Here is a 27,448-nt window from a genome sequence, read left to right on the forward strand (position 1 = left end):
CCATGGACACGGCACCACTCGTTAGGCCAAGTTGAGGCAGTGTCCCACATGCCACAACTAGAAGGACCCACTGCTAACATATACAACTATGTACTGGGGGGATTTGGGGAGAAAAAAAAAAAGCAGGGAAAAAAAAAAAGAAGTTTGGCAACAGTTGTTAGTTCAGGTGCCAATCTTTGAAAAAGAAATATAAAGTCTAAACAGACTTATACAAGGGCAAAAGGGGTGACAGGGCACATGTGCACGGTGATAGGTAGTAATTAGTCTTTGGGTGGTGAACATGATGTAGGCTACAGAGAAATGTACACTTGAAATTTATATAATGTTATAAACAAATGTTACTTCAATAAAAAAAAACAAAAGAGAGAGAGAAGTCTAATGCCTGAGTGGGACCAAACCAAGAACTGTGGTTTCATCAACATTGGCTTGGGCCATCTGCACTAACTGGACCTGACTTCATTTTGAATAAAAAGATGCAAACGGTTTTATACTAAAAAATATAAAAATAAAAAAATAGATTTATAACAAGCAAAGAAATTGAATCAGTAATCAAAAACCTCCAAACAAAGAAAAGCTCAGGGCCAGATGGTTTCACTGGTGAATTCCATCAAATATTTAAAGAAGATTTAATATCAATCTTTCTCCAGCTCTTCCAAAAAAACAGAAGCGGAGGGAACACTTCCTGACTCATTCTATGAGGCCATTACTACCCTGATAGCAAAACCAGACAAAGACACCACCAGACAAGAAAACTGTAGACCAATATCCCCTGTGAATACTGATACAAGAATCTTCTACAAAGTATTAGCAAAGCAAATCAAACAGTACATTAAATGTATTATACATCTTGGGGCCAGCCCGTGGCATAGTGGTTAAGTTCCTGCACTCCACTTCAGCAGCTCGGGGTTCATGGGTTTGGATCCTGGGCATGGACATACACACCACTCCTCGAGCCATGCTGTGGTGGCATCCCACATACAAAATAGAGGAAGACTGGCACAGATGTTAGCTCAGGGCCAATCTTCCTCACATACACACACACACACAAAAAATCCCCACGACCAAGAGGGATTTATCCCAGAAATGCAAGAGTAGTTCAACAAAGGAAAATCAATCAATTTAATACCCCACATTAATAGAATAAAGTAAAAAAAAATACACAATTATCTCAATTGATGCAGAGAAAGCATTTGACAAAATGCAACACTCCTTCATAATAAAAGCACTCGAAAAACTAGGAATAGAAGGAAACTTCCTTAACATGATAAAGGGCATTTATGAAATATCTACAGATAATATTCTAATCAATGGTGAAAGACTGAAAGACTTCCTCCCAAGATGAGGAACAACACAAGGATGTCCACCTCTGACCACTGCTATCTAACATTATATTCTAAGATCTAGCCAGAGCAATTAGGCAATAAAAAGAAATAAAAGACATCTAAATTGGAAAAGAAGAAGTAAAACTATCTCTATTCACAGATGACATGATCTTAAAAACAGAAAATCTCAAAGAATCCACAGAAACCTACTAGAGTTAACAAATGAATTCAGCGAAGTTACAGGGTACAAATAAAGATAAAAAAACAGTTGTGTTTCTATACACCAGAAATGAACAATCTGAAATAAAGAAAACAATTCAATTTACAATAGCATCCAAAAGAATAAAATACCTAGGAATAAATTTAGCCAAGTAAGTAAAAGACTGGTACACTTAAAACTACAAAATATTACTGAAAGAAATTAAAGACCCTTATCTTTTACATAGAATATATTTATGTAATATGACATATTTTATATATATTCTATATGTACATATATATTACATATACTTAAAATAATATTGTTTATTTTTATTATCTATCTCTTCCTCAAGAATGTAAGTTCTATGGGGGCAGGAACCTCAGTCTCTTCTGTTCACTGCTGTATTACCAGTGACTACAACAGTGTCTGCACATAGTAGGCAGTCAATAAATACTTGTTGAATGAAGTAAACATAAGCCTTCAGCCACTAAGGATATTAGTCTTACAGTATCACATTATGATAATGTGAGGTTAAAAGCCATAAGCATCTTTCAGTTCCTGGCCTCAAACCCAGGCTGTATTAACCTTTAGTTCTAAGAGCATCTCTGGAATCCACCATAAAATGCAATCTGAATATCATTTTGAGTAAACTTAGGAAAGAGAATTTCCAATGCTTGTTTTAGAATAAACATTATTAGGTAAAGATTCTGTAGCTTTTTGAAACTAATTTACATTTTCTAAAACAAAGTAACCCAAGTTGCATACAAATTAAAAAAAAATGTTATAAAATAGCACATGATAAACTATATTTTCTATACTAAAAGCAAAAACAAACAAACCAAAAAACTTAATCACAATAATATGTTTTCCTTCATGGTACTTTCCACAGTAACACAGAATAATTCATGGGTTTAAATACGTAAAACAAAAACTAACCCATACACAGTCAATGTGTACATTAATGATAAAAATGTAAATTAAAACATTTTCAACCCAGTCTATTGTTTTGACGTATTCACATCTGCTGTCAGTTACTGTTTCTCTTTTGAACTCTTACATCACAGAGTATCAATTTGGTAACAGAACTCATCATGTAAATATTAATTATAATTTTAAATATATTTTACATTACAAACCACAATAAGGAAAGATTACCAGACTAGGTGATGTAGCCTTATGTTAATTGGGATCTACTTCCCAATTCCTATAATAGGGAAGGGATTTGTGAGGAAAGAGAAGGGCTACATATTATAGCTTGTATCATTTTAGAGCTGCAGACAGACCACAGCTTTCCAGATAGTTAAGATGAACAAGAAATTTCTGATTCCCTCTGCAGAAACCACACTAGAAACAATAGAAACAGTAAATCCAGTCTTCCGGGCAATTTCCAATTCATTAATTCATCCCAATTCCAACCTTTCAAAGAACCTTTTATCACAATTATATTGTTTCTTGGATAATCTAGCCCTACTTGCTACAAGGCCTCAGAAAACCTCTCCAGCGTCTAGTGTGGATTCTGTGGAGATTTGTTTTTTAAAAATCCCTACTCAAATCTCCAGTGTTGGGAGCAAATCTAGTCTGGGGTGACAAGAGCACTTCTGGAGCTGCCTCAGCACTTGGGAGAGTAAGTGGAGTAGGGTTAATTAAGTACGGAAATTTTCAAAATGCAAAAGGCATTATAATAGAAAATTCAATTTCTATCTTTTCTACATTGGCAAATTGAGCAATTTTGTAAGAGCTCTACTTTCTACTTTTGAAAAAGTCAGAATTAGGAGGACTAGGAAGGGCTACCTCTTCCCCCTTTCCTCTGCCCTAGCAACGTAAGTGACCCTTCTCTCAGCGACACATATCTGTCCTATGTGCCGTCCTCCACTGTACTCTCACTGTCTACCTCTATTCCTAGCAAAGCCATTCCTTTATGTCTGACCAACAAACTGGGTGGATTTTTTAAAGCCAAAATTCAATTCTAGGCGATGTTAGAAGAAATGAACATGGATCTGTTCTTTACTGAACTGTTAATAGATTCAATAATCTTATTTAACACACAATTTACTACGTACCAGGCACTATTCTAAGAGCTTTACAAATATTAACTCGTTTAATCATCAGAACAACCCTATGGGGTAGGTATTCTAATTTAAATGAAACTGAGGCACAGAGAGGCCTAAGATCAAACAGGTATTAAGTTTCAGAGCTGAGAATTAAATATTGGAAGTCTGAGTCTGAGCTTTTAACCACTATACTAAGCTGCTGTCCATATATAAAGTGTGTTAATTAATTTCTTATATCCCTAGATCAAGCAAATTATCACTCAGATATTTTTTATTTAGGTTTTCCTTAGAATGGAGGTTAGGTATAAATTTCACTTACTTAGAGGTAGAAGGGATCTTAAAGATACTAATTCCACTCCCCTCTCTTCACAGATAAAGAAATAGACCCAAGGATGCTAAATAACACTTAGTAGGGGGCCAGCCCACCGCCGAGTGGTTAAGTTCGCAAGCTCCGCTCAGGTGTTCCAGGGTTTCACCAGTTCAGATCCTGGGCGCAGACCTACACACTGCTCATCAAGCCATGCTGAGGTGGCATCCCACATAGCACAACCAGAAGGGCCTGCAACTAGCATATGCAACTATGTACTGGGGGGCTTTGGGGGGAAGAAAAACACACACACACACAAAAAAAGATTGGCAACAGATGTTAGCTCAGATGTCAATCTTAACTTAAAAAAAAACATCAAACGCTTAGCAGTATCTTCTAGTAACCTATTCTGATGCCTCTTCCAATTTACCATGCTTGTTACTTTACACTGCTATCACTACAAAAATAGGTAATAATTTTAAGTTTGCTAGCAGTTCCTAGTTTCTATTTTCTTTTTCCTAGAGAATGTTGAGCTTTATTTGAATTTATGTATTTCCACTAATAAGAAGGTTTTTACTTAAATCTTTAGATCTTAAAAAAGATGAAAGAAAAATTTACAAGTCTTTCACATTATTTTCAAATTAGTAAAAATTTACCAAACTCAAAACAGATCACAAGACGTCCTAGATGCTTTTAATTTCATACCACTATCTAATCTATTCATTGCACATCCTATTACAGGAACACTTATTTAAACATTTCCTTCAGTTATTCTACCAAACGGTTTTTTTCTTACTGATATGCTTTCCTTAACTCTTTATCACACATAATCAGAATTATTTTTTATATTATGGCATTTTCTGTTCACATTCATTGAAGTAAGTAAAAGAAGTCAATAGAATGATTTGCAATTAAAGCAACTACAAAAACTCTTTATAGAATCTAAAATTTTCAGAGTGACTTAAATACGGGAAAAATGCAGGCACTAGAAAAAAACTGTATTTTGAATTCAAGGAACAGTGTAAACAACAAATGACAAAGATAACACATTAACGATATATCTGCTTTGTTCTCACATACTGCTAGTGGAATGAAAACTGATGCACCTTTTCTGGAAAGTATTCTGTCAAAACATAAAAGAGCTCTAAATGTCATTTACATTGACCCAATAATCTCTCCCCTAGAATTTTATAGTAACAACATAGAAATGTGGGCAAGGACTCATAAATAAAAATGCCTATCATAAAATTATATATACCACATGGGGGCTGGTCTGTTGGTGTAGTGGTTAAGTTCACACACTCCACTTCAGTGGCCCAAGGTTCATGGGTTTGGATCCCAGGTGTGCATCTACACAGTGCTCATCAAGCCATGCTGTGGCAGGGTCCCACATACAAAGTAGAGAAAGACTGTCATAGATGTTAGCTCAGCAACAATCTTCTTCAAGCAAAAAAAGGAGGAAGATGGGCAAGATGTTAGCTCAGGGACAATCTTCCTCATCGGAAAAAAATGCATATATGTGTGTATATATATATATACACACACACATACATATATACATACACCACAAAACAACGAATAAATCAATATTTATTGATTATATTTGGATTTTTGGAGCTACACAGACCTGGCTCTAGCCATTTACACTACATATATTTATTAGGACTCTAAAAAGGTGAATAACAGAAATCAACTAAAATTTGAGATTAAAAAAAAGAGATGTATTATAAGGATACAGAGTATCTCACAGAACCCTAAGGCAGAAAGAGGCTGAGCTTAAAGAAGAAACTGGACTATAAACTCAACAGTCACAGGACCATCTCTTCACTTTACATATCTGCTTCATTCTTTTTCTGGAGACCAGCTTCTCTGCTCTTCAGTCCACACGGTAGATGAAAGTTTCTGAATTTACTTCTTCATTGAGGAAACCTGCCCAAACCCAGTACCTGTTTTCAATTCCTGATGGACAAGATCATGTAGAGAAAATGCGGCTGCCTAAGGCGAGGGAGCTTTTAGAGGGTTGCGGCTAGCAGACTTCCCATAAAGGGGCCCACTTCCTCAGGTGTGGGGCCATGGGCTAGTTTTAATCTCTTTGCATCGCAGTGTCCTCATCTATAAATGGAGCTAATAATATCTACAGTAAGGAGAACCCTGTAGTATAAAAACTATTTTGCATGAATATGAAAATATTTCACTCATTAAGAACTTTTTCTAGGAATTTTTACTTCTAGGAAAATTTATGACACAATGTATTAGAGTTCTCCAGGGAAACACAACCAAGAGATGTATATATGTACATATAAAGAGAGGTTCAGGGGCTGGCCCAGTGGCACAGCAGTTAAGCTTGCACGTTCTGCTTCGGCAGCCTGGGGTTTGCTGGTTTAGATCCTGGTGTGGACCTACGCACCACTTGGCAAGCCATGCTGTGGTAGGCGTCCCACATATAAAGTAGAGGAAAATGGGCAGGGATGTTAGCTCAAGGCCAGTCTTCCTCAGCAAAAAGAGGAGGATTGGCAGCAGATGTTAGCTCAGGGCTAATCTTCCTCCAAAAAAAAAAAAAAAGAGAGAGAGAGATTCATTGTAAGGAACTGGTTTTATTATTGGATTTATTTTAAGGACGTTGAGGCTGACAAGCCCAATATCTGCATGTAGACCCGCAGGCTGGAGACCCTGTTGGAAGAGTTGATGTTGAAGCTCCAGTCCAAATGCAGTCTGCCAGAAGAATACCTTCTTCCTTGGCGGAGGACTACTTTTTTTCTCTTAAGGCCTTCAACTGATCAGATAAAGCTCCACCCACATTATGGAAGGTAACCTACTTAACTCAAAGTCTCCTCATTTAAATGTTGATGTCATCTAAAAAATACCTCTAAAGAAACGTCTAGAATACTATCTGACCAAAAATCTGGGTACCATGGCCTAGCCAAGTTGACACACAAAATTAACCACAATTTTAAATTTAAAATAAACATAAATTTAAATTTAAAATAACACATAATATTAAATAAAAAAAAGAAACTCCATGTACAATATGGTCCCAATTATTTTCAAATTGTAAGGAAATACAAAAAAAAAGTTAACACTAGCTTTTTCTATTCTTTTTAATTTCTAAGTCTTCTATAAGTTTCAGTACTTATCTTGCTTGTCCTCTTAGCAGCATTTAACAGTATTAACTATTTTCCTTTTCTAGAAACACCCTCTCTCTTTCACTTCTAGTTTCCCTTTATAGTATATTCTTTTTATGATATTCTCCAATCTATACCCCTCTCTTCTGCACGCATCCATAGCTAGACCCAGCAGTGTGGCCCTGGAGACAGGCTCATACTTGTGATCCTGCTCTCTGACCACAGCTACTGGAGCAGGCGTGGACACTTGGCCCTGGGGAAGCAAATCTATTGGCTGGGCTTTTAACCAGTTAGATTCCTTTTTCCGATAGTAATTTGAAAGAAAGTCAGTCAGTCAGTCTCTGTGGTATGCTTGAATTTGGAAACGATATAGAACTAGGGGCAAGGCAGAGACACACAAGCCACAGTAGAGAGAGAGAAGCAGCAGAAATGAGAGTCCATGCAACCTCAAAGAAACAAAGATGGACAACGTGCCTTTAGTTCTGAGAGCCTTCCAGAGCCTGTCTCCACTCCCTCAGGAGGCCTCACAGCTCTCTCTTGTCCTTGACTTCCATGAGATACCTGCTCTAGTTTTCAAATAAATTTCCTTTTTTTTTTTTTTTTTGGCTTAAGCTAGTTCAAATGGGCTACTAGAACTCCCCCCAACCCTGGCCCCCCCTCGACACAGCCTTAGTCAGACAATCCCTGAGATAGCCTCTTACCTCTCAAATTGCTACTTGTCAGATTCTGTTTCAGGTTCTTTGTACTCTATCAATTCCTTAAATATTGATGTCTTTAAAGGTTTTTCCTAGCTCCTCTGTTCTTCTCACTGTGTGTACTCTCCCAAGGCAATATCATCCACTCTTATCACTGCATTCTGTATGTATATACTCATGTCACCAAACCTGTCCAGGTCTTTTATGTCTAGAACTGCCTCCCAGATAGTTCCAGATGGCTGTCTTACAGACACCTCAAACTCAACATACCTACAGAATTCATCTCCTCAGTGTTCCTGCTCTCCTGCTTCTTTCCCCAAATCTGACCTGCTTTCAATATTTTCTGTCTCTACAAATTAAACTACTATTTCTCAGCTTTCCAAATACAAAATCTGGGAATAATCTTTTACTCCTGTTTTTCCTCTTTACTGCCATACCCAATTAATCACCACGTCATCTAAATTCTACCTCTTACTATCTCTCAAATTTATCCATTTCTCTCTCTTGCCACTAACACTATCTAGGTTAAGGGCCAGCAAGTTTTTCTGTAAAGAGCCAAACAGTAACCATCTTGGGCTATGTGGACTAGATCATCAAGGTCACAATTACTCAACTCTCCTGCTGCAGCACAAAAGCACCACAGACAATATATAAATGAATGAACGTGGCTGGGCTCCAACAAAGCTTTATGTACAGCCACTAAACTTTTGAGTTTCAAATAATTTACACATATCATAAAATATCATTCTTCTCTTGACTTTTTAAAATTATTTAGGGCCGGTCCCGTGGCCGAGTGGTTAAGTTTGCATGCTCCGCTTCGGCGGCCCAGGGTTTCACCAGTTCGGATCCCGGGTGCCGACATGGCACTGCTCATCAGGCCACGCTGAGGCAGCATCCCACATGCCACAACTAGAAGGACCCACAACTAAGAATATACAACTATGTACCGGGGGCCTTTGGGGAGAAAAATGAAAAACGAAAAAAAATTTTAAAAAAATAATAAATAAAATAAAATAATTTAAAAATGTAAAAACCATTCAAGGTTCAGAGGTCAAATAAAATCAGGCGGCAGGCCATTGTTTGCAGTCTCCCGATCTGGGTCCCCATCATCTCTCCCTGCTTCCAATCGTGCTTCTCTCTAGCGCGTTTGCCATACTATAGACACAAGAGTCTTCCTAAAACATCAATCTAATTTCCTCAAGGAAATAAATCGTTTTGTTTTATTCACCCTGATATTTGTAGCGCTTATGGTATTGCCTAATATTTATTAGAAATGAAAAGATTATATTTGTGGGACTGAACGTCATTACCTTGATTAAAGCTTTTTAGCCAACAATAAAAAATGTATAATTGCAACAAAAGAAATATATCTATTATTCTTAGTTGATGTGATTTTCTCTATAGAGAACAGATGAGAATATATATCCAAATTATTGAATTAATGGAGAGTTGAGCAAGAGTGTTATATATGTAATTAATGCATAAAAATCAAGAGCACTTCTAGGGGACAGCCCAGTGGTGCAGAGGTTAAGTTCGTGTGTTCCACTTCGGCGGCCCAGGGTTCACCAGTTGGGATCCCGGGTCTGGACACGGCACTACTCATCAAGCCATGCTGTGGCAGGTGTCCCACATATAAAGTACAGGAAGACAGGCAGGGATGTTAGCTCAGGGCCAGTCTTCCTTAGCAAAAAGAGGAGGATTGGCAGCAGATGTTAGCTCAGGGCTAATCTTCCTCAAAAAAAAAAAAATCAAGTGCACTTTTATATTCCAGCCACAAAAAATCAGAATATTTGAATTTTAACAAGATATCATTTACAGCAGTAACAAAAAATATAAAGTAAATCTAGAACAAATAAATCTAACAAAAGATATGGTTGACTTCTATGGAAAAAATTATAAAACTTCATTGAAATACATTTAGGAAAACCAAAATAAATAAGATTCACCATATCCACAGATAAAATGATTCAATATTGTAAGGCTATCAATTCTCTCTACATTATATATTCACTGCAATTTCAGTAAAAGCGCAGATAGGGTTTTTTATGGCATTTAAAGAGCTGATTCTAAAATGTATATTGAAAGCAAACAGTCACGGGGCCAGCTCAGTGGCAGAGTGGTTGGGTTCGCATGCTCCTCTTCAGCGGCCCAGAGTATTGCTGGTTAAGATCCTGGGTGTGGACATGGCACCACTCATCAGGCCATGGTGAGGGGGCATCCCACACAGCACAACTAGGGACACTCACAACTAGAATATACAACTACGTACTGGGGGGCTTTGGGGAGAAAAGGAGGAAAAAAAAAGATTGGCAACAGATGTTAGCTCAGGTGCCACTCTAAAAAAAAAAAAAAAGGAAGCAAATAGTCAAAAACAGCCAAGACAATCTTGAATATTGTAGAGAACTTTCATAAACAGATATCAAGACTTACTCTAAAGCAATTAAGATAATGATATTATCTTATTATATTGATATTATATTGATAATATTATAATGATAAGTGGCATTACAGATAACTGGAAAAAAAAGGATAAACTATTCAAAAACGGTACTAGGTCAATTAATTATCTATTTCAAAAAAATTACATCAGATCCATACTTCACAACATATACAAAACCAACTGAAGGTGGATTAAAGACTTTAATTTGCAAGTACATTTATCTTTCCAATAAAAAAAATAGCAAAAGAATTTTTCTTTTAGAACTAAAAATCTAAAGTACATATAGAAAAATAAACATGTAAAAACAGCAAGAATAATTCTGAAAAAATATTGCATTTGTAAAGCTACAATAAATATAATAGTAGAGAACTGGCACACAAATATCACATATATCAATTTTAAATAAAAAATATGGATATATACTTAGTATATGATAAAAGTGACAGTTCAAGTCAGTAGGGAAAAAAGGATTATTCCATAAAGACACCGTTGGGAAATATGAAGTTGTATTCCTTCCTCAAAGCAAGAGATGGTTCAAAAATTTAAGCATAAAAAATAAATCATAAAGTACTAAAAGAAACCATGGTAGAAGGTGATTCTAAATATTTCACAAAACCCAAAAACCATGAAATAAGAGATTGATACATAAAAAGGAAAAACTTCTGCTTGGAAAAAACCCACAAAGTCAGAAGAAAGGTAACAATTTAGGAAAATATATTTCCAAATCACACCACAGACAAAAGGCTAATTATACCACAATATAAAGTGCTTCAAAAACCAATAAATTGCTCAAGAGAAACAAAAACATACATGTCCATACACTTATATGAAAATATCCATAGCAACATTATTCAAAATAACCAAAAAGTGAACCCAAATATCCATCAGCAGATGAAAGAATAAAGAAAATGCAGTATATCCTTCCAAGGAAATATTACTCAGCAATAAAAAAGAATGAGGTATTGACACATGCTATAATATGGAGGAACTGTGAAACATAATGCTAAGTGAAAGAAGCCAGTTACAACAGACTACATATTGTATGCTTCCATTTATATGAAAAGTCCACAGTAGGCAAATCTATAGAGATACAAACTGGATTTCTTACCTAGGGATTGAGGGGGGATGCAAAGTGATTACTATAGGTATGGGATTTCTTGTGGGGGTGAGGAAAATGTTCTAAAGTTGACTGTGGTGATGGCTGCACAATTCTATGAATATACTGAAAGCCACTGAATTGTATATTTTAAATGGATGAATTGTATGGTATATGAATTACATCTCAATAGCTGTTATATATTAAAAAACAAAAAACATAAGTGGAGGTGAGAAGATTTCTGCATCGGCTCATAAAGGATTAACTGTTTTAAGAATAGCCATTCTACTGTAAACAACCAGAAAACTAGACAAACTACATGAACAACTGTCTTCAGACACCGGAAAACAAGCAGCACAGGGTTGTGATTCATGAGAAGAGGGAAACAAATGAGATAAGCCCTAGCTTGCTGCTGGAGGCAGTTTCCAGGCTGCAGCATGGGAGGAGAAACCAAAACAAAGTCCAGCAGTCTCACTAAGTTAAGGCGAGAGAGAATGAAGCTCCCAGAGGCCAAAGCAGCTCTCAGTTGTGGGACAGAGTACTGGAGAGAGCAATCTGCAAAGAGAATGAGCCCTGGAGGTCTGCAGAGGGGTCTCTGCAAATCTTTGGCTGAGTCCAAATCTGTGCATGCATGGGGCGAAAGTCCACCAGGCTGGGGAAAAACAACCAAAAAGTAGTAGGCCAAACCATTCTCCAAGCTCACGTAGGCCTGGAATCGTTTTTCCACAAGCAGAGTGCTGAGGGCATTGGCTAGAGTCTTTAGAAGGTTACCACCTTAGTAGTGAGGCTGTTAGCTCCAGACTATGGTTATTCTGGACCCATCCTAAGCCTAAAAAGACTAAACTGACAAGCAATTTAACCATACACCAGAACAAAGTCCAACAGTACTTAAAGGAATACAACAAAATCTAAAACTCCATAAAAATTACCAAGGAAAGAAGCAGGAGAATACGATCCATAATCAGGAGAAATATTAGAATCACACAAAGACAACAGAGATGATGGGAATAAGGACCTTGAAATAGCTATTAAAATCTTATAAACATATTCAAGGATGTAAAGTAAAACAGAAATATAACGAGTGGAGAAATATTAGATTAAAAAGAGACCCAATTAGAACTTGTAGCTATAAAACACACAGTATATGAAATTATATTCCATCCTACTTGATGAGTTTACCCAAAAATTAGACATTGCAGAAGAAAAGATCAGTAAACTTGAAGTCATAGCAACAGAAACTATCCAAATTGAAGCACAGAGAGCAAAAACACTGCCATCATCATCAACATCATCATCATCACCATCAGAGTATCAGTGATCTGTGAGTGACCAAGATTAAACAGTCTAATTCCAACACAGGAGATTGAAGTTCCAGAAAGAGAGGGTGTGGGAGAAGAGGGGGAAAAATACTTCTAGAAATAAGGCTGGAACATTATATAAAAATAATAAGAATGTGTTGTGAGTTTTATCACATATGTACATCTAAAATGTATGACAACAATAATACAAAAGAGGGGAGAGGGAAAAATGGAAGTATACTGTTGCAAGGGTCTTATGTTATACCTGAAGTGGTATAACATTTGAAGGTAGAGCAATTACTAGGAAACAAAACAAGGGGCTGGCCCAGTGGTGTAGTGCTTAAGTCTGGTGTGCTCTGCTTTGGCGGCCTGGGTTCACAGGTTTGGATGCCATGTGTGGCCATACACCACTCATGGTAGCCATGCTGTGGCAGCAACCCGTACACAAAATAGAGGAAGGCTGACACAGATGTTAGCTCAGGGCTAACCTTCATCAGGCAAAAAGAGAGGAAGATGGGTAAAAGATGTTAGCTTAGAGCAAATCTTCCTCACACACACAAAAAGAGAAAAGCTTCAATAAAAACAAAACCAAAACAGTTACAGTTAAAAAAAAATTAGTAAGTAAAATACTCCAAATATAACAGAAAAAAATAGAGACAGGCTTTGAATAGGCAGTACTGGAATGACCAACTTATTAAATAAACTATGCTATACTAATATATGGGAACATCATGCAGATATGAAAAACTTAGATAGCTCTCTCTACATATAATATGGAAGTGCTAATATGGAGAGGCAATATAAAACAGTAGTATACAGTAATGTCATTTTGCAGCCAAACTGCTTGGGTTTGAAACTAGGCTGTTACGTACCTGCTGAGTCATCTTGGGCAAGTTTCTTAACCTCTCTCTGCCTCAGTTTATTCTTATGCAAACCAGTGTTAATATTTATAGGATTTTATGGGGATTAAAAGAGTTAAGTCATACAAAGGAGCCAAGAACATACAATGGAGAGAGTCTCTTCAATAAATGGTATTGGGAAAACTGGACAGCCACGTGCAAAAGAATGAAACTAGACTACTATCTTATACCACATACAAAAATTAACTCAAAATGGATTAAAGATTTGAATGTAAGACCTGAAACCATAAAACTCCTAGAAGAAAACACTACTTTACATGTCAATCGCTGCCACAGCATGGTTGGCACATGGTCTAGGTACGCGCCCAGGATCTTTGACACTGATCTTAGCAACATCTTTTTGGATGTCTCCCCTCAGGCAAGGGAAACAAATGAGACTACATCAAACTAAAAAGCTTCTGCACAGCAAAGAAAACCATCAACAAAATGAAGAGCAATCTACCAAATGAGAGAAGATATTTGCAAGTCATATAGCAGATAAGGGGTTACTATCCAAAATACATAAAGTACTCATACAATGTAACAACAACAAAAAACCAAACAATCCTGTGGCTGGCCACAAGCCCGAGTGGTTAAGTTCCCGAGCTCCGCTTCAGCGGCCCAGGGTTTCGCCAGTTTGGATCCTGGGCGTGGACATGGCGCCACTCATCAGGCCATGTTGAGGCGGCATCCCACATGCCACAACTAGAAGGACCCACAACTAAAAAATATACAACTATGTACTGGGGGTATTGGGGAAGAAAAAGCAAAAAAAAAAAAAAAAAAAGACTGGAAACAGTTGTTAGCTCAGGTGCCAATCTTAATTTAAAAAAATCCCTTTAAAAATTAGTAGAGGATCTGCACAGATATTTTTCCAAAGGAGACATACAGATGGCCCATAGGCACGTGAAAAGATCTTCAACATCACTAATTATTAGTGAAATGCAAATCAAAACCACAATGAGACACTTCATGCCAGAATGGCTATTATCATAAAGACAAGAAATAACAAGTGGTGGAGAGGATATAGAGAAAAGCGAACACTCATATCCTGTTGGTGGGAATGTAAATATGGAAAATAGTATGGAGATTTCTCAAAAATTGCAAACAGAACTACCATATGATCCAGCTATTCCACTTACTTATCCACAGAATATGAAAACACTAATTGGAAAAGATACAGGCACCACTATGTTCACTGCAGTATTATTCACAACAGCCAAGATATGGAAACAACCCAAGTGCCCATCGATGGGTGAATGGATAAAGAAGATGTAGTATATATACACAAAAGATTACTACTCAGCCACAAAAAAGATGAAATCCTGCCATTTGCAACAACACAGATGGACCTTGAGGGTATTATGCTCAGTGAAACAAATCAGACAAAGAAAAATACTATGTGATTTCACTCCTATATGGAATATAAAAAAACCCAAAATAAATGAACAAACAAAACAAAAACACGCACATAGATACAGAGAACAGATTGGTGGTTACCAGAGGGGAAGGTTGGGAGGGTGAAATAGGTAAAGGGGGTCAACTGTATGGTGATGGATGGAAACTAGATTTTGGTGATGCACACACTGTAGTGTATACAGAAGTCAAATTATAATGTACACATGAAATTTATGTAATGTTATAAACCAATGTTAGCTCAATAACAAAAAGACACTGGTTAAATTATGGTACATTCGCACAATGGTAAAAAGAATGGGAGGCTCTTTAAGGCACTGATACAGAAAGATCTCCAGAATATACTGTTAGGTGAAAAAAGCAAGGTGCAGAACTGTGTGCATAACATGCTGCCACTTGTTCTGTTTTGCCTTTTTTTTTAAAGATTTTATTTTTTTCCTTTTTCTCCCCTAAGCCCCCCGGTACATAGTTGTATATTCTTAGTGTGGGTCCTTACCTAGTTGTATATTCTTCGTTGTGGGTCCTTCTAGTTGTGGTATGTGGGACGCTGCCTCAGCATGGTTTGATGAGCAGTGCCTTGCCCGCGCCCAGGATCTGAACCAACGAAACACTGGGCCGCCTGCAGCAGAGTGCACAAACTTAACCACTCGGCCAAGGGGCCAGCCCCTGTTTTGCCTTGTTTTAATTGAGGCAACAGTGGTTTATAACACTATATAAATTTCAGATGTATATCACTATATTTTGATTTCTGTGTAGACTACATCACGTTCACCACCCAAAGATTAATTACGATCTGTCACATGTGCCCTATCACCCCTTCTGCCCACCTCTCTCCCCGCTTCCTCTCTGGTAACCACCAATCTAATCTCTGTATCTATGTGCTTGTTTGTTGTTGTAGTTGCTGTTGTTGCTTTTTGTTGAGGAAGATTAGCCCTGAGCTAACATCTGTGCCAATCTTCCTCTACTTTACATGTCAATCGCTGCCACAGCATGGTTGGCACATGGTCTAGGTACGCGCCCAGGATCCAAACCTGCAAACCTGGGCAGCCACAGTGGTGTGCAGTGAACTTTTAACCACTACGCCACAGGACTAGGGCCCTGTTGTTGTTTTTTATCTTCCAGAGATGAGTGAAATCATACAGTATTTGGCTTGGCTTTCTCCATCTGACTTACTTTGCTTAGCATAATGCTCTCATGGTCCATCTACGTTGTCACAAGTGGCAAGATTTCATCTTTTTTATGGCCGAATAGTATTCCATTGTGTATATATACCACATCTTCTGTATCCATTCATCTGTTAATGAACACTTGGATTGCTTCCAAGTCTTGGCTACTGAGAATAATGCTGTAATGAACATAGGAGTGCAAATCTTTTTCAATTAGTGTGTTTTCGTGTTCTTTGGATAAATACCCAGAAGTGAAATAGTTGGATCATACGGTAGTTCTATTCTTACTTTTTTGAGGACTCTCCATACTATTTTCCATAGTGTCTGTAACAGTTTACATCCCCAGCAGCAGCGTATGAGGGTTCCCTTTTCTCCATATCCTCTCCAACACTTGTTATTTCTTGTCTTTTTCTTTTTTTTTTTTTTTTGCTGAGGAAGATTCACCCTGAGCTAACATCTGTTGCCAATCTTCCTCTATTTTTTGTATGTGGGCCACCACCACAGCATAGCCACTGATGAGTGGTATAGGTCCATGCCTGGGAACCAAACTGGGGCTGCCAAAGCAGAGCACGCCAAACTTGACCATCAGGCCACCAGGGCTGGCCCTATTTCTTGTCTTTTTAATAACAGTCATTCTGATAGGCATGAGGTGATATCTCATTGTAGTTTTGATGTTCATTTCCCTAATAATTAGTGATCCTGAAAATGTCTTTCCATGTGCCTGTTTGCCATCTGTATATCTTCTTTGGAAAAATGTCTGTTCAGATCCTTTGCCCACTTTTTTTTTTTTTTAAACAAAGATTGGCCCTGAGCTAACATCTGTGCCAATCTTCCTCTTTTTTTTTCACTTGGGGAAGATTGTTGCTGAGCTAACATCTGTGCCAGTCTTCCTCTATTTTATGTGGGATACTGCCACAGCATAGCTTGAATAATGGTGCTAGGTCTGTGCCCGGGATCCGAACCTGCAAACTCCGCTTTGCCCTCTTTTTAATTGAGTTCGGCTTTTTTGTTGTTGACTTATGTGAGTTCTTTATATATTTGGATATTAACCCTTTATCAGACATATGATTTGCACCTGAAACCATGAAACTCCTAGAAGAAAACATAAGCAGTAAGTTCATCCACATAGGTCTTAGCAGTATCTTTTTGAATATCATATCTCCCCAGGCAAGGAAACAAAAGAAAAAATAAACAAACAGTTCATCAAACTAAAAAGCTTCTGCACAGCAAGGAAACCATCAACAAAATGAAAAGACAACCTAACAATTGGGAGAAGATATTTGTTTTTTTTTTAAGATAAAAAGAGACTATGTAGAGATAAAGTATTTGCTGAGGTTTGTATTTGCATAAAATGTCTCTGGAAGCAGAGGTTCTCACACTTTAATGTGTATTTGAATCCCCTGGAAATGTGTTAAAATGTAGATCCTGATGCCAGCCCTGCGTTTCTAACTCCCAGCGCATGGTGATGCTTCTGATCCAGACTGCATTTTGAGAGCAGGACTTGGACACACACATGTACGCGCAAAATGTCCCCTGGGTAACTGGTGGACAGGGATGGGAGCGAAACTTTACTATATCCCTTTTTGTACCTCTGAATTTTGAACCATGTGGATGTATTATTTAGTAAAACAAAACAAAAAAGAGTTAAGTCATGTAAGGCATTTAAAACTATCTCAAACACAAAATTAGTATTCATTAATTGTTGGGTAAAAGAAAAGGACAATCTTCACAATATATTTCTAAGTGAAAAACACAAAGTTCAGACAGTATAACGCCTTACCATTTGTGTGAAAAGTAAACTATATAAATATATATCTACAAAAGTAAAGATTATCTCTAGAAACCTAAACAAGAAACGTCTAACAATAAAGCCTTCTGTGAAAAGAGACCCTGGTAGCTGTGGAACAGAAAAAGAAGAGAAATGTACTCTCCTCTTCGTATTTTTCTGTAAATACTGAATTTTCTACAATGTATTACCTATTCAAATAAATAAATAAAATTAACTTTAAATCAAGAATAATAAGCACTTATAAAATCAGGAAAAAGTGCATTTCAAACACAAGTATCATGCTAGATAAAAAGAGATCAACTAGCAAACCAATTTAATTTTCTAATAAACTGTGTTTCTTCCCAGAATTACCACAGCGATCAGTTTCCCTTGGCTCCTGAAGCCTTTTCTAGTCTTCATCATCTGCGACCTACTTTTATAACTGACTTCTTGCCTTTCTTCCTTTTAATTTTTCATAATCTCACAGACACCTTCCTTTATTATCTACAACAAACTATATTTTCATAGAATATCTTATATGCTTTTCTTTTCCAAAGCTCTTTTTTTTTTTTTTTAAAGATTTTATTTTTCCTTTTTCTCCCCAAAGCCCCCCAGTACATAGTTGTATATTCTTCGTTGTGGGTCCTAGTTGTGGCATGTGGGACGCTGCCTCAGCGTGGTTTGATGAGCAGTGCCATGTCCGCGCCCAGGATTCGAACCAACGAAACACTGGGCCGCCTGCAGCAGAGCGCGCGAACTTAACCACTCGGCCACGGGGCCAGCCCCTCTTTTCCAAAGCTCTTAGTACGTTTATTGAGGTTTTTATTTATATTAGGAGGACAGGAAAAGGAAGGGTGATCAAATCGGCATTTGATTTCAGTCAACAACTTCATATAGGTTTAAAACAAATATTTGTGGATAATGCATAAAAGTTATTTTTGTATTTTAAGAACACAATCATATCTATTTCAAAAATATCTATTACTACAAAGATTCTTTAAAAATCAGAAAGTGTGATTTGAAAAGACTTTTCTGTGTAAGCTCTGGAGTCTGTTTAAATCCAGCCTCTGCCACTTACTGGCTGTGTCGCTTTGAGTAAATTACTTCCCCCTCTATCTCAGTTCCCTAATCTGTAAACTTGTATTAATAGCAGGACCAAACATTAGGATATTATAAGTGTAGACTAAATGCAGTAATAGACTTTTTTTAAATGTCTTAATATTTAAAAATTAAGAATTTTTATTTCTGGAAAGAACATGCAAACATAAATACAAAAGAAGTGCTTTCGTTTTTATCTTATTCTTCAGAGGACTATGTTCTTAGTATCTGATGCTCCTTATTTCTTATTTTTCCCCAATTCAGGCTACAAAAAACTCCAACGAATAATATGAGAGCAATAATCATTATCCTGGCCAATGGAGTCTTAAGTTATTTAATACCTGGAGAAATGCCATAACACTTTCTTTCTTGTATTACCATAAAATAAAATTAAAAAATTCTCCCAGTATCAAATAACTACTTGAAGCCATACTGTTTCAATCTCCAATTTTGTATTATAATATGCCTTAAAAAGATTCGAAGACTGGAAATGCAAAAGAGCTGAGATAGCAATGCTGGAGAAAGATAAAACATATACTGAGGATCAAAAGTTAACTTTACTGGAAGAGGTTGAAGAAAGTATATTTTTTTCCTCAAAAATCTTTGGGGAACTTAGTAAAATGCAATGCCCCTCACTTATCTAATGGATCACAACCTCTGGGAGTAAGGTGGAGAAATCTGCACTTTAACAAGCCCGCAAGTAATTTGTTTTCTACTGTCATTTTAAGAACAAGTGAGGAAAAATGAAACGGAAAGGATTAACTTCTGTTTCACCCTGTAGGAGGTGCATCTTGAGCGGATTTCAAGTAGGTACATTAAGTGGCAGAGGGATGAAGCAGCTATTACAAACCAAAGGAATGGTATGTGAGATAACTCAGTTTTCAGACATGTTTCAGCACCCTAGGCATGTAGAAGTGACCGCACCTGTCCTGATTAAACAGTAGGAGCATAGCAGATGGACAGCACAGTTAACTAAAACTGTTAGTAATTAGAAAAACATCACACTTTCATTGTGTAATTCTTATCCCAGTTTCCAGTATACATATTTTTTCATTACCCACACTGGAAACATAGCCTCCAAAGTACTACAATGCTAATGGACAGAGAAGAGGACCAAAACAACTCGAGCAAAAGGTACTTCTTCTGTTTTCCACTCATAACAAGAATTAAAAAAAGTAAAAAGGTAAAAAAGTCATTTTGGTTTTTCGTACTGGGTTATTATAGTCAAACATTTATAAACAAAGAACTTTCATATAAGGGAGCCCTTCTTTCAAAACAGCTAACTAAAAGGTAAGTAATTATTCAAATTTAGAAGTTTATTCAAATTTGGAGTGAAAAAACATAAAATAAATTTAATCTAATTTTACAACATTAATTCTAATGTAAATGGTCAGTTTCCATATCTGTAAAATGACAGTTTGAGATTAGGTGATTTCTAAAGTCCTGTCTAGCTCAAATTCTAAAATTCTATGATATACAAAATTCCACAAACCTTGAATGAAATAAACTGAGTTGTTCAGAAACTATAGTTAAGCTTATTCTGATAATTCAAATAACCCTGAAACGTTAGAATACTGATAGCTGCATCCCCTATAAGAGTCCAGCAGTGCTATTCTGACTTCCTGTTAGCATGTGTTCTGAATGAATGATGAGCAAAAAATAACTATTTTCTCCCACTTGGACTGCTAATATTAACAGCAAACATAGCCACTCACTGAGGAGGAGTTACAAAAGGGCCTACCATCACAGAATCCTGAAGGTCTCACGAAAATCAGAGAAACATCATTAGCTAACCAGTAAATATCATGCCAAACATAAGTCAGTGACAACCTCAAATTCTGAACTATTTAGATTAAATAAAATTTGAGACATTTATCCATTATGCAAAACAGGCAGCACTACTTTACAATCTGAATATCGCTGTATATTCCTTTGGTTACAGGAAAAAAAAAAACTGTCCGCAGTACTCTTCCCTCGTAATTCTGCCCTTCTTACTGTGCACATTACATATTTTCCATGTTACTCCTAAGAGAGATGCACTGCACAGAAGTGTCTGTGGGGACAAGAGTTCATCCATACTGAAATTAAATCTGTGATAAGTAAGCTCATCATAACGGAGTTTTACACAGAATGTGCATTTCTCAATGTAAGACGATTTTGTGCTGTACCAGAAAAAAACCTGAGCAAGTCTGATTTCTTAGATTCTCCATAATTATTACCTTTATTCTTAAATTAAGGGACTGATTTGCAGGATGAACAAATCTCCCCATAACTTAAAAGACAGCAGTCTAAGAATAAATTTTGCTTCCATATGAAAGAGAATTAGTTTGTAAACCCAGGTGACACTTACGGACCATGAAACATCGAAAAAGGGGAGGCCAAAAGAAGTAGGCAAAATATAAGACGTTTACCACTAAAATCTCACTCCTGAGTGTCAGGGTCATTCTGCTGTCATACTTACCATTTTTACAAACCCAGTAGTCTGACCAAGAACCCTAATTTTAAGAATAATTTTAAAACCATGCATTTTTAAAGCTAATGCAAGAATAATGCTGTAGAGCTCAACAACTGATACTACAGATCAGTGATCCAGAAGATAACTGTGTCTATCAGCAAATTAGCAACCACATCCCTTAAAAACAACTCAGGCTGTGCTCCATTAACTTCTATCAAGGGTGGCTTTCCTGTAAAATTCATTACTTCATTGCCTGGAACGATTACGTTCGTTCTGGAACCACACTACACTTTGATCAACAGTGTCTCAGAGTAAAGCTAATGACTGCACCTACTCCTGAAACAGAATGTCTGGGGGGTAAGGTCAAAATGGGTCTTAGTTCCGGACAATGATCATAAAGACCCTGTAATTAGTCACAATTATATTCTGTGCATCACAAGAATGAAAACTGTTGAAAAACTCAACCGAAGCCCCAAGATCACGTATTCCTCCAAGAAGAGTGTTTCCTTCGGGTTCTAAGGAAGGCAGCACTACTAAAATATAGTGTGAGGGCAAACTCTCTAGGTTTTTCCGATCTTTTTTTTTTTTTTTAATTTTTTAAAAACCTAGAGCGGGCCTGCTGGCAGGCATCGTGAAAGCCTCCGGAAAGGGAGGTTCGGGAGGGGAACGGCCAAATTCAAACAACTGTGAAGCGCGAGTCCGCGGACTGCGCCGGGCTGAGCCGGCCGAGGGAGGGCACCTCACCTGCCAGCGGCCGTAGGTGAGCAGGACCATGGCGATGGGGATGGCGGTGCCCGACATGGCGTGGGTGGACGGCATGCTGTACTCGGAGTTGTAGAAGACCTCCAACTTGACCACGGGCGGGGAGGCGGGCCGCGGCCAGCGGATGATGTCCTTGGTGCACTGGCCCAGGTACATGACCAGCACCCAGATGACCACGAGCCTCCGGCCCACCAGGGCGTCGAGGTTCCAGATCCAGAAGGGGAAGAAGAGGATGTAAAAGAGTTCGTTGCCCAGCTCGGTGCCCAGGCAGAACAGGTAGTAGAGCGGCCAGTTGCTCACGTGGGCCAGCTCGCCCTCCTCGCCCGTCAGCGAGTTGCGGCGCAGGCCGGCCGCGCGCCGCGCCGGGGCCGGGCCCAGCTCGCTCGCCAGCGCGTTCCGCACGCCGTTGGGGGCGCCGCTGTCGCCCGGCTTGGCGGGGCACTGATTGCGGTCGCTCCCGGGCGGCTGGGGGCCTCCGGGCGCCCCCGGCTGCCGTTCCCGACGCCGGGCGTCTCCGGCGAGGGGCGCCTCCGCCTCCTCCTCAGCAGCGCTCGGGCCGGCGGCGGGGCGGCTCGGCGGCGCTTCGACCCCGCACAGCCGCTGGAAACGGGCCACTTTCTGCGGTTCCTGCAGACAGCCGGCCAGCTGGGCCAGGCGCTGCCTCAGCGACATGATAACGGGACCGCGCGGCCCGCGGACCGGACGACGGCGGCGGGAGGGCGGGCCGGCTTCGAACCGGCCCCGCGCGCCCGGCCGGCAGCAGCAGCAGCAGCAGCAGCAGCAGCGGCAGCAGTGGCGCCTCCTCGACGCGCTCGGCTCCGCGGGGTGACGGCGCCACAGGCCGCCACGAGCCCCCGCCCGGCGCCCCTCCCTCGCCGCGCGCGCACGCCGCCCGCAGCCTCCACGCGCCGGCGCGCCCCGCGCCCCGCCCCCACGGCCGCCCGGGAGGGGCCCGCCCCGCGCCTGCCCTCCGGCGGGGCCGGGCGCGCGGGCTCGGCGGGCGGCTGCCGGGGGCTCGCCTGTCTGCGTGCGCAGCAGGCGTCGCGGGCCCGCGGGCGGGACGGTGCGCGCCCGGGCTCCCCAGCTTCAGCCCTCGTTCCCTGCAGGCTGATGTTGCCGGCTCCCGTCTGCCGACCGTTGCCTCGGAGAGGCCACGGTCCTGGGGCCAGCTTCCGCGGTGCCAGCGGCCCAGCACCCGCCCGTCTTCCTGGCCTAGATTCAAATGGTGAATGGTGAAGGCAGGCGAAGTCACCACCGTGCGCCCCAATCTTTCCCCTCAAATAATCACAAGTAATGAAAGAGCCGTCTCCGACGGTTGATGTCCTGAAAGGCAGGTGCCAATTCACCAGTGGTGGCAACACCAGATGTAGATCTGAGGACAATACTGTGTCATTGATCAAATATTTTGGTGTAAGTTAAGAGATCACAGTTATTCTTGTGTGTGTGTGTGTGTGTGTGTGAGAAAGATTAGGCCTCAGCTAACATCTGTTGCCAACCTTCCTTTTTTTGCCTGAGGAAGACTGTTGCTGAGCTAACATCTGTGCCCATCTTCCTCTATGTTATGTGGGATGCTGCCATAGCATGGCCTGATGAGCAGTGTGTAGGTCCGAGCCTTGGATCCAAAGCTCCAAAACGCGGGCTGCTGGAAGGAGCGCTGGAACTTAACCACTACACCACAGCCAGCCCCGGCGAGTCTTGACTTACAGGTGGAATTTCCTTTTAATAAATGCTAACAGGCTTGCACACAAAAAATGTAATTGGTGGCCGAATGCACTGTGTAGATTTTTGAGTTTGATAAGGCTGGTTCCGAGATTTAACTTCCGTGTCTCAAATTACAAACTTGACTGCTAGAAAGAATAGTTTCTAGTAGAAAGTCTTTGAACTCCAATTCCAGGAAGTTATTTCAGGTAAGGTGAATGTCTATAATGAAATAATTTGCACTTCTTCCAAGAAACAAGCTGGAAAATTCCCCTCCCTTATGTCATTAGAAATATTTTCTTCATTTCCCAGGGAGCGTTATTCTCCTCCTCTCAGTCCACTACCTAGGCTGTAGCCATAGAAAGATGGATAAACCATCATCCCTGCCCTCAAGTTGCTCACAGTATAGCTGGTAAACAGAGATAGGTCCACTCTAGGTACAGCTAGAGTACAGAGCAGATGATAAGTGCTAAAATAGAGACGGAAGATGCTCTGGAAAGGAGAAGAAACAAGTTGACCAGGGACAGCAGGAAAGGTGTTAAGAGGTGATCCTGTTTAGCTGGATTGTAATTAAAAAGAAGATATTAATAGGTGAGGAAGCCCCTCTTAGGAAGAGAGAAAATGAATAAAGACAGGGGATGGGAACGTCAATGAATAGCTCATAGAATACACTGTAGAAAGGGTAAGTGATTGGAATGAGGCTGGAAAGGGAAGATAGCACCAGATTGTAAAGGCCTTGAATGTCAAGCTGGCTCTTTTATTTTGTAGGCAGTGGGGAGACATGGAAGGCTTTTATAAGCTAGGGAGTGACAGCATCAGAACTGTGCTTTAGAGATAGCTAGGAAGGAAACTGTGAAATGAATAAGGGAAACCTCAACTAAACTGGAGCAGGGAAGACCTGTAGCAGGTCTCATACACCAACATACATGGTCAATTACTCCAAACAGGAAGAGACTAACTCTTGCATCTCCCACAGGAAGGACAGCTGCTTTACTACTGAAGGAAGATTTCTCTCCTCACCCAGCAACAGCCCAGCCAATGAGAAACACTAACACTGCAGCTCAGCCAATGAGAAATTGCTGCTGCCCTGAACTGTTACTTTCCCTGCATGGATTTTTGTTTAGAACAGCCCCTTCCTACTCCCCATTTTTCTCTATAAAAGCAAGTTCCCCTCTTTTGTCCTGGAGATTTGCACATGCTTTCGCATGGCATGCACGTCCTGAATTGCAATTCTTTTGACTATTCCCAAATAAACTCACTTTGAGGGGGCCAGCCCGGTGGCGCAGTAGTTAAGTGTGCACGTTCTGCTTTGGTGGCCCGGGGTTCACCGGTTCAGATCCCAGGTGTGGACATGGCACCGCTTGGCACACCATGCTGTGGCAGGCATCCCACATACAAAGTAGAGATAAAGTAGAGGAAGATGGGCACGGATGTTAGCTCAGGGCCAGTCTTCCTCAGCGAAAAGAGAATTGGCAGCAGTTATCTCAGGGCTAATCTTCCTCAAAAAAAAATTTTTTTTAAAAAACCCTCATTTCGAGAGTAAAGTAACAGGCAAATTTGCTTTTTTAAGTTGACAGAATCAAAGATGAATTGCCAGAGGTCAGAGACCAGAGACCAGATAAATAATTAGAAGATGATTGCAGTAATCAGGTGGGAGAGAATGAGGGCCTGAACCGGGACTGTGGTTCTGAAAATTGAAAGGAAGGGGATAGATTTGAACAGGATTTTGGAACTAGGAAAAAGTTAAAACATTTCATTTGAATTCATAGGTCTGCAGGCAAATACTAGTCCATCCCTGATTGGGACACATTGTGTCTAATACTGAGGCATTTATAATCTGGTGAGGGAGACAAATCATGAGAAAACATGCAAGTATATTCAAAGATGTACAGCCAGGCATACTAAACAGCTCTAGGAAGTGAGACATGAGCAATCACTCCGTGGAGGAAGCAGGGGGTTGCACCGGGTTCTCTCTGAATAGTTCTGTGAAAGAGATGATTAGCTGGCATTTGAAAACAAGGAGCAAGTTGGTTTATGGAGAGGAAGGTGGGAACAGCCTCAGTGAGGCAGTTTACACATGCTTTTCTGTCAAAATAATTTGTTTATAAGGGAATTATTCAGATTCAGCCAAGGAATTTCAGATTCTGGGGACTATGTAGCCTAAGGATAGCAGAGAAAGGAAAATATGTAAAACAAAGTAGAAGGAGATCTTTATGTCCCACAGCCAAATTATGACTCCTTCAGCACTGGGGTATTTTGTCACAATGCAATATTCTCTTTAAAGGTAACAGAGACAAGGATGATGGGGAGATGGGAGTTTGGCCTATGACTGCGCCAACAGGAAAAACAATGTGAGTTGACAAAACTTGAAGGCGCTGACACTGTCCTGCTGGTGCAATAAATCTGTTAATGATGAAGACAAGGTCTTAGCTGTAAATCAGAGCACTGTGATGAACAGAATAGGACTTCTGGTGGATTCTATTTACATTCGCTCTGAATTTTGCATAACAGAATATCTTAAAACTTAATAGAAATTTAACCATATCAAAAGATTCAGGGGTCAGCCCCATGGCTGAGTGGTTAAGTTCAAATGCTCCGCTTCGGCGGCCCAGAGTTTCACCATTTCGAGTCCTGGGCGCGGATGTGGCACAGCTCACCAGGCCATGCTGAGGCGGCATCCCACATACCACAACTAGAAGGCCCCACAACTAAAAATGCACAACTATCTACCGGGGGGCTTTGGGGAGAAAAAGGAAAAATAAAATCTTTAAAAAAAAAAAAGATTCAAATACAAACATTCTGTGGCAAGCATTTTTATAACAAAGCATAAACATTTTTTTGAAAGAAAAAATACTGCTGCCAAGTAAGGCTATGACTATGTGGGTGTCATTCAGAGTCTTGCCTGCAAAGCCAAATGTCTTAATCCCTGTTCTATAATTAACGTGTTAAATAAATTTTATGTCCTTCTCTGTACTTCAGTTTAACTTTATGTAATATTGAAAACTTTTTGAGATACATGTTCTGTAAAGGCGAAATATTGCCACCATTTCTAATGGGACTTTAATAAAACACAATATATAGTCTTAGCGTTGGTCATTTTACCTTTGAAAAGTAATTTAAATTATGTTTATACTTTATCATGTTGGGTTGAGTAAATCATTGATTCAGCTACCTTTACAGTGAGGTCAAAGAAATTTATCTTTAGAAGTACACCTTCTAATTAATTTATGTTCAAAACTATGTATACTGTCTTGTATATTTGAATGTTGCTAAGAGAGTAGATCTTAAAAGTTCTCATCACAGGAAAAATATTGTAACTATGTGAGGTGATAGATGTTAACTAAAATTTGGTAATCATTTTGTAATATATACATATAGAAAATCATTATGTTGTACACCTTAAACTAATACAATGTTCTATGTCAATTATATCTCAATAAAATGAGGGGGGCACTATGTTACTTAATATGAAATGATAACATTCATTTTAAACTGAGTATTAATTATCATCAATTTATTTTCTTTTGCCTACCTAGAATCCAACTTAATTTCTTGTTAAACTACAAAATTTCTATATTGCAAACCATTTACTATAAATTATTACCATTACTAGAATATTTTTGACATGTAGATGTCAGTACATAGCACTTGGG

At 39.4% G+C, this 27,448-nt stretch overlaps 1 protein-coding gene across 2 annotated transcripts in view; it reads right to left on the reverse strand.

The window, feature by feature from the left end:
- SGPP1 (sphingosine-1-phosphate phosphatase 1) overlaps positions 1 to 22,974 on the reverse strand; it is a 43,909-nt gene extending 20,935 nt beyond the window's left edge. Inside the window, exon 1 of one of the 2 annotated variants that reach the window (XM_008525341.2) lies at positions 22,080 to 22,974. In XM_008525341.2, coding sequence (XP_008523563.2) covers positions 22,080 to 22,769 — 690 coding nt within the window. In that variant the 5' untranslated portion in view covers positions 22,770 to 22,974. The remainder of the gene's footprint in view (positions 1 to 22,079) is intronic. The other variant, XM_070592937.1, reaches the window with a different exon arrangement.
- Positions 22,975 to 27,448: the final 4,474 nt, after the last annotated feature.

The sequence above is a fragment of the Equus przewalskii genome, chromosome 25 (assembly GCF_037783145.1).
Source record: "Equus przewalskii isolate Varuska chromosome 25, EquPr2, whole genome shotgun sequence".
NCBI classification, from domain to species: domain Eukaryota; kingdom Metazoa; phylum Chordata; class Mammalia; order Perissodactyla; family Equidae; genus Equus; species Equus przewalskii.